The sequence below is a fragment of the Harmonia axyridis genome, chromosome 6 (assembly GCF_914767665.1).
Source record: "Harmonia axyridis chromosome 6, icHarAxyr1.1, whole genome shotgun sequence".
NCBI classification, from domain to species: Eukaryota; Metazoa; Arthropoda; class Insecta; order Coleoptera; family Coccinellidae; genus Harmonia; species Harmonia axyridis.
This window is the reverse complement of record NC_059506.1, coordinates 35,933,056-35,947,849: the sequence shown is the minus strand read 5'-3', so window position 1 is coordinate 35,947,849 and position 14,794 is coordinate 35,933,056. Positions and strand designations below refer to the sequence as shown.

The window sequence follows — 14,794 nt, the reverse complement described above, 5'->3', positions numbered from 1 at the left end:
ACATTATCCGGTATGGTCTAGTGGCTAGGATACCTGGCTCTCACCCAGGAGGCTCGGGTTCGATTCCCGGTACCGGAATAACTTTTTTGAATTTTTTTCATCGAACATTTTTTTTACAAATTTTCACTTTCAAACTTTCAGTTTTCGACTCACTTCTTTGTTAAATAATGAAAAAAAAACCTTTTGGAATTTGTTTGCAAATTTCTTTAATTTTCATTCAATTCTACTCCACCAAAAGTAAATTAATATTATGTAATGGCTCAAAACACAGATTTTTATTAATTCATTCAGATTTAAGTTATTGAATTAGGAATAGAATCGAATCATTTTAATATATTTTTAAAAATTACAATATTGCCACCTATTAATCAGACATTGAACTAACATTCTACCAAAACATGTTCTTCAGACTTTATATAGATGGCGCTACTTGTGCATTTTTGAATAATTTTCGTACATATTGAGTAGAATTGTTTTTATTCCTTCTTTCATGAAGAGAAATGGTTCAGAAATCACATATATGAATTCAACTGATACATTTTCGAGTCCATACATTCTTATATGGAATAGAACGAATCATTTTATATTTTTCGAAATTTCAATTAGGCCATCTGTTAATCAGTCATGGAACTATTCATCAAAATAAATTCTACAGAATTTATACAGATGGCACTAGTGGAGAATATTTGAATAATTTTTAAACAAAAATCAATTTTTTTCGGTGATCTGGTTAGTGAGTGGTTGAAATAAACAAGATAACTTCATTAATAGTTTACTAAAATAGGAGAATACTTTTTGTTCTTGTCAACTCATGTGATCACACAAACACACTTTCATTGTCCACATAACACATAAAGACGTTATTGGTGACAATTTCTTAACTAATTAATAAGTAACAAAGGTTCTTCATCTATAGATATACTTTGAAATTTACAAATTAACAGGAAAAATTTGTTATTATCTAGATTCAAAGATCAATATTGAATATCAATAAAACTCAATAAAAACTGGAATTTTGCAGCTGTTTTATTAGCTTGTATGTTCAGATAGTCGATATAAAATAACAAACAAATGTATTCACTAGTTTCCTATGTTTTCTAATAGCTTGTTATATTAATTTATGTTGGAGTCATTTATGGAAATATAACATGTAAAATACAGTTTATGATGTATGAAGAAAGAATTTGGTAGAGGTATAATCAGAGAAACCTTGTATTCCAGTCTTAAGAATTTGTCTATTTAATGAAAGATTAAACTTTCGAGAGTCTTGAAAATATTAAGGAATACTAAGGAAGTCATAGTTAAAAAGGCTAGTTGGTGTATTGTGAACAATTTTAAACATGGACATACAAAAAAAAAATCGATAGGTGAGATTTGAAATTGAGTACGTTATCATGGAATTCAACCGATGATTTTAGTGAAAATAACTAAGAACCATCAGAAAAGGCAAAATACCCAGCCACTCCAAAAACATCCTTGTCTACTTTGTACGCTAACTCAAATTTTTCATACAGTACCTAAATCTGTTACACTCAATACAATACGATATACTTCAGTTGTAATAGAGACAATACTAATTTTGAAGCTGAGAATAGATCGGTTTTAAGCCACAACTGCACTAAAATCTAAGGTATATCGGCTCAATGGTTTTCTGCTCCGGTCAGATTGCCAGGTGTTGTACTGGGTGTTGCACCAGGACTAGACGATTGCGTTGAGGATGCTGCTTGAGGTTCTTCTGAGAAAAGTAGAGTGGTTGGTGTAGAAGGGGCTGCTAATTGTAGAGTGGGATCGGAGCAGTTTTTTGTGGTGCAAATTGCATTTTTTCCATCTTGGGTGCATTTACAATCGTTACAGTCTTTTTTGAACACTTGTCCTGGTGTACAGCTGAACAGTTCTGGAAGGAAATATAATATTTTTGAAAATTTTAGTTTGACACCTATAATTTCTGAAATAATGGACTAATCGCCCAACTGTAAGCATTTTCGTGACCTAGATAATCATATCAATTGAAAGAATGGTAACGAGTGTTTTTTTCGAGGTATATAACTTTAAGTTGGCATTACTGTTCAAGATGACGACCGATTTAACAGCTGTCAAGTGATTTATTCTCAGTTTGGTTTGGCAATTCATCATGAATAGACTCACGCCTGAACAACGCTTGCAAATAGTGCAATTTTATTTCGAAAATAATGGTTCTGTGCGGAATACGTATCGCGCACTACGTCCATTTTATTTTGTTTAGCGATGAAGCGCACTTCTGGTTGAATGGCTACGTCAACAAACAAAACTGCCGCATTTGGAGTGAAGCTAATCCTCAAGTGTATGTCGAAACACCGTTACATCCAGAAAAACTGACTGTTTGGTGCGCTTTATGGGCTGGTGGAATCATTGGTCCGTACTTCTTCAAAAACGATGATGCCCAGAACGTTACAGTCAATGGTGATCGGTATAGAGCCATGATTACTAACTTTTTCATTCCTGAATTGAACAACCATGATGTCCAGGAGCTGTGGTTTCAACAAGTAGGCGCAACATGTCACACAGCTCGTCCTACAATCGATTTATTGAAGGACACGTTTGGTGACCGCCTAATTTCACGTTTTGGACCTGTGAATTGGCCTCCAAGATCTTGTGATTTAACACCGCTAGACTACTTTCTGTGGGGCTATGTAAAGACATTGGTCTATGCGGATAAGCCACAAACCCTTGACCATTTGGAAGACAACATTCGCCGTGTTATTGCCGATATACGGCCACAAATGTTGGAAAAAGTCATCGAAAATTGGACGTCCAGATTGGACTACATCCGAGCCAGCCGTGGCGGTCATATGCCAGAAATCATATTTAAAATATAATGCCACAAGATTATCTTGCGGATAAATAAAATTCATGTCAATCGAATAACCCATTGTTGTTTTATTGCAATTTAAAGTTCTATAGCTCTAAAAAAAACACCCTTTATAAACTTCCCATGAAGGAATTTTTTATGGTTCTGGATACGAAATCAACATAAATCTTGACATAGCATATACATCTAAAGGCGTATTTTCATCTTGATTTAATCTACAGGTTTGCTATTATCAGGAAAACTCAATTTCCAACGATCATAGTCTCTAGGTCTTTCATTCGAGAGTTATCGAGTTTACGGAAGGCCGGATGGATCGAACCTTTATCATTTGAGACCATCCCGGCTCAAAATTAAACAAAATTTAGTTGCGCCAATCTTGCAGATAAGCAGCGACGAGCGAGATCACCATCCGAATGGGTGACCACTCCGCGAGTCGTTCTCGAATTATTTTTTTTTACCTGGATTTAGTTGACGCGTGCGCTAGTCGAGTTTTTCACATCGGCAGCTTTAGAACTGAAAATTTTGGGATGTCTCCTGGTCTTATCCTTCAGAACTGTCACGTCTATCTTGGGAAGAAGAGAGGTGCTATTGTCCTCTATGTCCGAGGCATTATTGATTATCTGTGCCGTGTTGTTGGCGATCAGCAGAATGCTGGAGTTGGCCAGAGGTATTTGAGTCGATGGTCCTACATGGTCGTCCCCCGTACATATATTTTCAGTACAAAGATAGCCAGATTGTTCCAGATTGCAGTAACAAGTGTTACAGTCGATTTGGAAATAGTCGTTGGGTGCGCAGGGTATGTTCCTTAGATCGGCTGCGATTGGCAGTTCTGTGCAAAAGAGAAAAAAACAACCATTAGTGCGATGTCTAAGCAAATTTTGTGGGTGTACCGAAAAATCGCGAGTTTATATCATCTGAGAATATTTTGCACGAACACAGACGAAATTTGATAGTAAATTAAGAAAACTGTCATATCTATGTCATTTGACATCGATAAGAGTGTAAGGTTAGGATTGACAATGACGTTTGACAGTTAATTACGTCATGTTGCACACACACAGACGAAAAATGACATATGTTGAGGAAATTTGGCAATTCTATTTCATTTGATTTCAATAAGACTGAATTGACATTGACAATGTTTTACAAGGAATTAGTAAACCATAATGTCAGCCATAATTTGTTCTATATTTTGCTTGCATTTTCACCGGTTCTGGCAATGCCCTTGTTCTTGCATAAACCTTGAAATTTTCATTATACAGGGTGTTCCTAAATTGAAAGTACAAAGGAAAATTAGAGATTTCTTGATTAATTTTAAGAAAAAAAGTCATATTAACACAGGCCCGCAAACGCTCTGTTTTCGAGATACAGGGTGTTTATTGCAGTCCTACTTTTTTGTGATGCTTATACCAGTTTATCGAATCTTTATTGATCTTCGCTTCAGATTGGGTAAATAAGGATCAAAACTTTTAATTGATTTATTCATCGCAGCTAACTGGATCTTTATAATAATTTGGATATTCCTGTGGTTTACTAAAGAATTGTTTGTATTTTTTTCTCGAAATTGGTAGCAGATACGACAAAACGATAAGAAACCAAAAATTGTAGTACCTACTGTACCAAAGTTTCTTTTTAAATTTTTCTAAACTAGTGGGTCCATCATTTCACTCTGGAATCCAATCGACAGTCAGCTGAGTGGACTGCACACGAGGAACCGAATCCTAAGCGAGAAAAAACACAACAGTCAGCTGGCAAGGTTATGGCAACAGTATTCTGGGATGCGCAAGGTATAATATTCATTGATTACCTCCAACAGGGCCAGACCATCAACAGCGATTATTATGTAGCGTTATCGGATCGTTTAAAGGATTAAATCGTTAAAAAACAACCCCATTTAAAGAAAAAAGGTGCTGTTTAATTGAGACAATGGGCTGTGTCACGAATCAATGAAAACAATGGCAAAATTGCATGAATTGGGCTTCGAATTGCTTCTGCATCCACCGTATTCACCAGATCTGGCCCCCAGCGACTTTTTCCTGTTCTCAGACCTAAAAAGAATGCTCGCTGGAAAGGAATTCAGCTCCAATGAAGAAGTAATCGCCGAAACTGAGGCCTATTTTGAAGCGAAAGACAAATCGTACTACAAAAATGGTATCGGAAAGTTGGAAGATCGGCGATCGCTATAATCGCTGTATGTTGAATAATAAAATCGAATTTTGACGAAAACATGTCTTTTACTATGGTAGACCAGGAATTTTCAATTGGTCTCTTTTACACTTTTTTAACTGATTTTCTGAGCTTTCAAATATGGTTCTTAAGACTTCAGAGTAGATACAATTTGACATGTCGTATCAACATTTGGTTGATCTGGTTTCGTTCGAACCATTTCATTGATAGATGAAGTCATTAATCAAAAGTGATAAGAAATGCGTCACTGCTTTATGGTCACAGTTGAACTCATCCTCATTATCTGAAACATTCTAGGAAATTTTTGTACGATGTTTACCTTTATCTGATCGCGTTTTGTGATGAATGCACGGTTTGTACTTTATCACGGACTCACCGAGTATATTTTCGATGTGTGTTTGTTCGTCATTTTCAATAATAAACCTTAGCAACTTTCGGGCCAAAGGCCCTCGCCTTGGGGCTTTGAATTTTTGAACCTTTTGCCATTTCGATTCGATGTCTTCAATTTCGATCCAAGAAAGGTCTCAAACGATAACTTTCTACTCACTAATAACGTATACTAGGTCAAATCCGTCCGTGAACACGATAACTCTCGAACAGCAATACCAAGAAACAAGAAATTTTCAGGTTCTGATGATAGAGCAGTTCGAAACTGTGTTTTTCTAATAATTTCAACACAGCTGATTCGATCGGTATGAAGAAAATTGCATTTAGAATGTGAAATAACAATTTCAAGCTCCTTGCAACATTTCATGTTGATCTCGTCACCAGAACCAGAAAAAATTCATAAAAGAATATTGAAAAAATAATTGTAAAATCTTTCCGTGAACACAAAATCGACTGAGTTGAGATTTTGAGTGTAGAGATGAAGCAACAATTTCAAATTTTATACAAAATCTGAATTTGATCACGTGATTAGAAACATAGAAAATCAAAGAGGATACCCAATATCTTCTTACCAACATATCCGATAGGGTAGATATTTTGGGTGTATATTCTAACAATTTTAAACAAGCTTCATTCAAAATTCGTTGTTCATCCCCTTTTTAGAACCATAGAAAATTCAAGCAGAAAATAAAAAAATGACCTGATATTTGCGTAACACAAAATCTGATAAGGTTGAAATTTTGTTTAAATTTGTAAAAGAATCCACATTATTTTCAGGACGAATTTCAGAATGATTGTATAGTCATTTAGATTAACTAACCGTCAACAATGGTTGGTGGTAAACCATATGTTAAGGTATAGAGAACTTTGGTCTCCAAGGGTACAATAGTCGCATAAATGGAGCTTGATTTAGTAATAACTGCAATGAGTACTAGTTCTTGACCTTTTCCATTGATTTATTCGAATTGAAAACCTAATTTTCTGAATTTGACTTGTTGTTTCTGAAATAATGGTATCTAGGCCCTCATATTTTATTGAATTTTTGATTGTTCTGGTATCTACTTGTAGAAAATTCATCTTAATACTGATTAAAAGGAAAATAATTGCGAAATTTAATCCATACAATAGTTTTTCCAACAGGTACATGTTTAATTTTTCCGTAAACATATCTACTCATCTGAGAAAGAAAACATGTGATTGACGAAATAAATATTGTATCGAATAAATTTTGAGGAGATAAAGTTATTTCAGTTTTAATCAACATCTGGATAAAGGATACCGAGAATCTAAAAACTTGAAATTGATCAGAATTTTCGTGGATTCGTGATATCTGATGCATTTACCTCTTTTGAAAAAATTCGAAAGGCAGCCTTTTTTAGTGCAAAGCCAAATTCCACGTCTGCATCTGCATCTGTTGCAGTCCAATTGTTTAGAAGAACCTTCCTCTTCAGGCATACATGCTGAAATGATTTTTTTCTTCAAAATTCTGGGCAGAGCTACATATGAATGAATGATCCGATTGTTATGACCCAATAAAGATGAATTTTCTACAAATTTCAACCACAAACTCGACAAATGACATAATAAACCAAGACCACATATTGAGTTTTTGTTTTTAATACCAGAAGGTTATTTTTGCGATCTTGTTGTGAATTAAGTGCCACCGTGTACAAGACAACTCTTGAAAGAATCCATTCAATGATTTTGCAGTTATACCAAACGTCATGCAAAGAACATTTCAAATGATCATGATGGAACGAGAACAAATTTTGAAGAATCAGTAAGCTATAAAAGTTGTTTTCATTATTAACACAATTTTTTCAGCTTCCAGAGCATAATAAAATAAAAACGAATAGATTATGCTGAAATATAAAAACTATGGACGATAAGAAGAATCAATCACGTGCTAGGTACTTAACATTTGACCTTAAAACTTCAACTATTACCAAACAAATCAGTTTGGGTTCCTTCATATTCTAATATTTTTGGTGATGACGGTTTTTGATAACCAAATACTGAAGAATGTGACAAATATAGAAACTTAGACATAAACAAAGAGAGCGTTGCATTTTTATCGATTTATCATGAATAGATTATTTTAATTTATGTAATCATTGCTACGGAAGTATTACGTAAGTTTTTTTGAAAGATTCTATTTAAGGAACTCCCAAAGTATGTTTCTACATATACTGAAAAATAACATTGTACCACAGCTCATTTAAAATTTCAGGGTTTCATATTGTGAAGTTTGCAGGCAACAATTCTTTTCGGACTCAATCACCTAGATTTTTGCTCAAAATTGCATATTTTTATCTTTTTTCCTAAAAGGAAAAAAAATTTTTATTCGATTCTTCCATCTAACGGGTGTTTTTTTTCGAGGTATATAACTTTAAGTTGGCATTACTGTTCAAGATGGCGATCGATTTAACAGCTGTCAAGTGATTTATTCCCAGTTTGGTTTGGCAATTCATCATGAATAGACTCACGCCTGAACAACTCTTGCAAATAGTGCAATTTTATTTCGAAAATAATGGTTCTGTGCGGAATACGAATCGTACACTTCGTCCATTTTATTTTGTTTAGCGATGAAGCGTACTTCTGGTTGAATGGCTACGTCAACAAACAAAACTGCCGCATTTGAAGTGGAGCTAATCCACAAGTGTATGTCGAAACACCGTTACATCCAGAAAAACTGACTGTTTGGTGCGCTTTATAGGCTGGTGGAATCATTGGTCCGTATTTCTTCAAAAAAGATGATGGCCAGAACGTTACAGTCAATGATGAATTGAACAACCATGGTGTCCAGGAGCTGTGGTTCCAACAAGACGGCGCAACATGTCACACAGCTCGTGCCACAATCGATTTATTGAAAGACACGTTTGGTGACCGCCTAATTTCACGTTTTGGACCTGTGAATTGCCTCCAAGATCTTGTGATTTAACACCGCTAGACTACTTTCTGTGGGGCTATGTAAAGTAATTGGTCTATGCGGATGAGCCACAAACCCTTGACCATTTGGAAGACAACATTCGCCGTGTTATTGCCGATATACGGCCACAAATGTTGGAAAAAGTCATCGAAAATTGGACGTCCAGATTTGACTACATCCGAGCCAGCCAGAAATCATATTTGAAATGTAATGCCACAAGATTATCTTGCGGATAAATAAAATTCATGTCAATCGAATAATCCATAGTTGTTTTATTGCAATTCAAAGTTCTATAGCTCTAAAAAAAAACACCCTTTATAATTTGAAATTTTCATTAGGAAAGTTAAAATCCTTTTGGTTCACATGATAACGAAACAAAACATAAATATAGACCACAATTTCAAAGTTGTAGAATCTCACGATGATTTGGTAGTTTCAATAGGAATTTTCACAGACTGCAGTTTCCAGAATATACCAGAATATCAACGAAATGGCAGTTCTGAGAAATCAAGGACAATCATTTCAATTAATTGAGAATAATAAATTATAATTTCTCAGTTGCAGTTGTCTAACTACTCAGTTAGTGGGCTAAAAATAACGTAAATCGATTTGAGTACATGTTTATTTTTAGATCGATTCCGATTATCTAAATTGAATTCCAATTTTTTTGAAGCTTCGCGCCAGTAGCCAATATTATCTGATGCAACAATTGAATGTTGTCGATCAATCAGTCTCTGTCGCCATTTAAATGAACATAATATACTCTACTAGTAAAGAATGAGCTAAGCAATAGATTTTTATTTAGGAGATGGCCTAATCAAGAGACAAACATCTAATAAGAAAAAATAAGATATTTTGGAAATTTTGTAATAAAACCTTTCTCGTCTTTTTCTTTGAAAGAATGAAACGTCACTTTTACATGCAACGCCAAAATTGGTGTCCATGGATATTTATCGAAGTCTTATATTGGAATCAGATTTCAGTTTTGCATTCAATACGTAAATGGAAAGGAAAATACGTATCAGAATTTGAGCAAAATAACAATATCTCTTGGAAACCTTACAGTTCAAAAGGTGAACGTAGGTATCCACTTATATTCTTCAGCATAAACAAGAAAATTCATTCTAAAAATGCATCTTTTGCGTTGAAAAACTCAGTTGTGTTCTTTCTACAGGGTGTTCCTAAATTGACCATATTCACCGTCGCCATATTGTTGTGCGACAATACCAACTACCCAGTGTTCCCAACGGAGAAATATTGAGTTTATTAGAAAAATTCCACAATATAAAGTTTATAATTGTGGTTTATGTGTAAATCCCGGAGTACCTTTTCTGGCTGCTACGCCAGATAGGCTTGTTTGGGACAATATTTCGCAAAAATTTCACCTTTTGGAAATAAAAACATTAGTGAAAGGTAGTTTTATATACAAATTAACTGTGGCCGAGTGTATAAATGAAAGCTTCGCTCCATTTTTGGAAATAGTCAGTGAAAGAATAATCTCTATGGCTGATAATATTTTTGATATAAGCGGTATTTTTCTAGTAAACTCATTATTTCTCCGTTGGGAACACTGGGTAGTTGGTATTGTCGCACAACAATATGGCGACAGTGAATATGGTCAATTGGAGATACAAACGAAAACGACTGATCATTTTGAGAAGTACCATAAACATGGGCCCGCAAATACTTTGTTTTCGAGATACAGGGTGTTGAAGTTTGTTTTTTAGCAAGTTTCTTCTCATAGCACCTTCCTTTTCACAAGATATTCAACTTAAAATTGGCACAGCTTTTTCATCATGTTATATGCTAACTTTGAATGCAAATCTACAGGATGATATTTTTTCTGGAAAAGTGCCTAGTTCAGGAGAATGTAAAGAGATAATTTGGTCCAGTACTCTTTGGTTTATTGTAGTTTTGTCGTATTTGCTTCCGATTTCGAGAATAAAATTTCAAAGAATTCTCTAGTAATCTTCAGGAAAATCTAAATTATTATAAAGATCCTGTCAGTGGACTGTGATTAATAAATTATTTATAAGTTTTTGTACAATTTGTAGCGAAGATAAAAAAGATTCTATAAACTGCTCATCACAAAAAGTAGGACTACAAGTAACACCCTGTATCTCGAAAATAAAACGTTTGTGGGCTCATTTTTATAGGGCTTTTTTTCTTGAAATCACACAAGAAATGTCTAATTTCTTTTGTATTTCTCTTTTAGGAACAACTTGCAGGATGTACAAAAAGTTAAAGCTGTAGATTTGATATAAAACACCCAAAATGAGAAAATAACCTTGTTTTTGGTTTGAGATTTGGCATCATGCTTTTCAATTCATAGAACAGGATGCATATATAATAAAAAACTAATACTAAACAACAAAAAATCGAATAATAATAAAATTTTTCATAGGGACACCCGTTATACAAACCAAATCCAAATCAACACAGTGTTGAATAGCTTTCCTTTCTATCTACCCACCAAGTATAGTCTGCCGTTAATATTTTCAATTAGACATAAACAATTAAATTGACGTCATATACGGTCACTTGGCGCTGAGAGTTTATATCAATTATATTCAGAAGATGCACGAAGCATTTGGATATGAAGAAATGCTGGACAGAAAGAGAATAACCCAACGATTCGATTTTAGACAACGCCTAAATACCGAAAAATATTAGATATTTCGAAAGATAATAATCTCTCACAAAAAGATTAAGATAACGAAGGAAATAAAGATGATTAACAAAAAATTAACAAAGATGTGAAAACTCATGTGACTATTAGTGAAATTAAGTTTTATTGATTTCGAATGCTTCGAGTTGAATAATATTTTGGAAGCAATACTACAAATTATAATATTGTATTGTATGGGAAATCATTATATTTATTAATGGAATATCTTGAATTGATAATAACTTTTTTAGTTTTGATTCGATTTCAATGAAACAAAGCTTGGATCTTGCTCCAAGTTAAGCTCAATTAACCTATGAAAACCAGAAGGAAATTCCTTCAGTAGTTTCTGAAATTATTGCGATAAAATTATCGATTTTTTTCAAAAATCCATTCATATTTTGCTTATACTGTAAAGAAGTTTTGAACGTATTTTTATACGACTTTTTGATTCTACACTGAAATTTAAACTTCAACTTTATCCTATGGTCATATGACTTGAAACAAAAACCAAAAGTAGCAACAAGTATGTTCAAAATTATCAAAATCCGCTCTTAAAGAAAATATCTACACAACATATTCCTTCAAACAGAGTATCTTCGAATATAATAGCTTCTTCCTACAATATTTCATACTTCCAATGATAAGTTATAGGAGGACGACTTAAACAATTGCACATTGCGAAAAGACATAACGAAACATTGTAAATTGACTATACAGGGTGTTTCATAAATATTGAGAACAAATTCAGTATGTTAATCTCTGAGTTATATGGACTTGGAAAGATTCTGTTCCATTAATATACAGGGGGTTAGGAACATGTTTTTCAAATATATAACAAATTCCTCGATATTTTCGAAACTTTTTGATGTAATAAATTTATTGTTCGATTGATCTACCTAAGTAGTTTTTTAAATATCAATCTGTTTTCAATTTTTTATTGAATGTGGTGCATCCTTAATGTTCCGAATTCAATAAGAATTATGAAAATGAATTTGATTTCGGAAAAAGGTTCTGATGTACTATTTTTTCTCAACTTTTCTTTCAATTTTCTTCAACATAATAAATGAAAAGATAAAGGACCTTTCAAACCCCAAGTATCTCAGGGAATAATGTCCTGAATTTGTTCGTAATATTTATGAAACACCTCGTATATATCTCGTATATTTTTCTTAACTCTCTATTACGCGAATGGTGAATATTTTCCCAATTTTTTTTTGAGTGATTTATTTACAACACCATAATATAGCTATTTTTATAAATGGATAAAGCAAGGTAATAGTTATCGACAAAAAAGCGTGGAAAATAGTTGAGACATAACAGACGCACACAATGAAACACCAAGGGTTTCGTTTAGACCCTCATACTACGTCACCCTAAAAACTGTGTACAGAAAAACATGGCGACTAAATCTAACTTTAGAGCGATGTGCTTCAAAACTAAAACCGGATAGTAAAAAAAGAAAAACAATAATTTTCAACGGAAGAAAAGAAAAAAATACTCACCTCCAGAGTAAGCCACTACCAAAAGGTAGGCGACAAAGAAAAATCCTACAACGTTGAAGTATTTCATCTTGAAATCTCACCAGATGTGTCACCAATAAACACTTCTTGAACACTGATGCTGAATTGATGGAACACAATTGACCTTTAACATGGTTGATTAACAGATTTCAGAAAAAGAGCGGGGGCTAGGTTTTTCTGGTGATCGATCACTTTTTTTTTTTCGTCTCGAAGCGTTGTGGATTGACAAGATAAGGGATTTCTTGGAGGAATTGACAATTTTGAGTTTATTCAAGCTGATTCTCTTCAGTTCGCAGAATGGCTGCTGATTTCCAGGGCTATGATCAACATGTTGTGATCGATTTAGAGGAATTGGAACGAAAAAACAAGTTATTATGTTGATATTGTTTTCGAGAGATGATAATTCTTGACTGGATTGATTTTTCATTCATAGATTCAGTGATCGAAGGCAATGGCGTCACTGTAGATGGGCCAAAGACTCCCGAATGCGTAATAACGGGTGTTTTTTTTCGAGGTATATAACTTTAAATTGGCATTACTGTTCGAGATGGCGACCGATTTAAAAGGTGTCAAGTGATTTATTCTTAGTTTGGTTTGGCAATTCATCATGAATAGACTCACGCCTGAACAACGCTTGCAAATAGTGCAATTTTATTTCGAAAATAATGGTTCTGTGCGGAATACGTATCGCGCACTACGTCCATTTTATTTTCTTTAGCGATGAAGCGCACTTCTGGTTGTATGGCTACGTCAACAAACAAAACTGCCGCATTTGGAGTGAAGCTAATCCTCAAGTGTATGTCGAAACACCGTTACATCCAGAAAAACTGACTGTCTGGTGCGCTTTATGGGCTGATGGAATCATTGGTCCGTACTTCTTCAAAAACGATGATGGCCAGAACGTTACAGTCAATGGTGATCGGTATAGAGCCATGATTACTAACTTTTTCATTCCTGAATTGAACAACCATGATGTCCAGGAGCTGTGGTTCCAACAAGACGGCGCAACATGTCACTCAGCTCGTGCCACAATCGATTTATTGAAAGACACGTTTGGTGACTAATTTCACGTTTTGGACCTGTGAATTGGCCTCCAAGATTTTGTGATTTAACACCGCTAGACTACTCTCTGTTGGGCTATGTAAAGTCATTCTTTCGAAAAAATCTATTTCTGCCGAAAAATTCCGAAAAATGTCCTCATAGCTACCATTTTTTCATTAGAATCCCATTAATTCATGAACCGTTGAGTTTTTACCCAAGGTATGGTATATTCCGAAATTTTCTTGAAAAAAGCTATCTAATGATGGGTGTGCCATTCGAAATAAGGAAGTAGTAGTCTGTTTCCGGTATAACCGGATGTTGTAGAGATCTGAAAATATTTTAGGAAGAAAGATCATAATAAAATCTAAGAGGTATCAGAATTAATAATAGGTTATGGGTCCAGACGCTCATAGTTCTAAATATTTAAAATTAAAGTAAAATGCAAGAACTTCACAATGTTTCTGTTTGATCTTCACAAAATTTCACGAAGGTATTTGCTGAATATTCCTAAAATAATGACTGATATCGATCAAGACGTACAGATTTATTTGTAAGATATGCATTTTTATAAAAAAAGTGCTACCATTTTCTCATTTCTCATAGAACATGATCTTATTGAAGGTTTAAAAAGTGCTACGCTACCACAAAAAGTATACTGAACCCACTGCATTCGAAATGAATCAAATAACAATGAACTGAGTCGAGCTTTTTTACTTTCAAAGTATGATATCGTGGGGATTATAATCAAATGTAATATCCAGCTAGATATTGAATTGAGCGTTTCTAGCTTATAGACTGCCATCTAGGAGAAAAATTGGAACCTACAGTCAGATGTGGGGCAAGTTTCGTCAGTGCATAAAGTTCTAATGAAGGAAAAGTGATATAATGAATACAGAAACAGGATTTCATGAAAGATGAGCTTTTTCGAATTTCTCTTCTGAAATACTGAACTTTTAATACGAAAATATTCAAAATCTTTCATTATACCTAAGCTTTTTCTCTAGAGGTGGCGCTACATACTTTGAATATTCAAATAATATTGTGTTAATATTTACTTTCGAAACGTATTGGTAATTTTTTATTATTAAGTGTCAAAAGTGAGCTATTTTGTATAGATTGCAAGAAAATTATCTTGATCACCTTACAAAAAAGACTAACATTGTCTGAATAGAGGGAAATAGTTTCAGAATCACAATCAATTCTGTTTCTGTCAT

At 34.0% G+C, this 14,794-nt stretch overlaps 1 protein-coding gene and 1 non-coding gene across 2 annotated transcripts; one reads left to right on the top strand and one right to left on the bottom strand.

Moving 5' to 3' along the window:
* Window positions 1–6: 6 nt before the first annotated feature.
* Trnae-cuc lies at window positions 7–78 on the top strand. Its single transcript has one exon. It is a non-coding gene; the product is annotated as a tRNA-Glu (tRNA).
* A 681-nt stretch (window positions 79–759) lies between these two features.
* Window positions 760–12,886, bottom strand: LOC123683152. Its single transcript, XM_045622052.1, has 5 exons — window positions 12,522–12,886; window positions 6,766–6,882; window positions 3,322–3,677; window positions 1,967–1,970; window positions 760–1,894 (listed from the first exon to the last, which is right to left on the bottom strand). The coding sequence occupies exons 1-5, from the start codon at window positions 12,586–12,588 to the stop codon at window positions 1,641–1,643; spliced, it is 798 nt and encodes a 265-aa protein (XP_045478008.1). The 5' UTR covers window positions 12,589–12,886; the 3' UTR covers window positions 760–1,640.
* Window positions 12,887–14,794: the final 1,908 nt, after the last annotated feature.

Excerpts from the sequence above, each read along its gene's own strand:
- LOC123683152 (XM_045622052.1), bottom strand. The coding sequence starts at position 12,588 with ATGAAATACTTCAACGTTGTAGGATTTTTCTTTGTCGCCTACCTTTTG. Across the intron at positions 6,883-12,521 it reads GGTAGTGGCTTACTCTGGAG|CATGTATGCCTGAAGAGGAA; the intron begins GTGAGTATTTTT and ends AAATCATTTCAG. Across the intron at positions 3,678-6,765 it reads TTCGAATTTTTTCAAAAGAG|AACTGCCAATCGCAGCCGAT; the intron begins GTAAATGCATCA and ends TCTTTTGCACAG.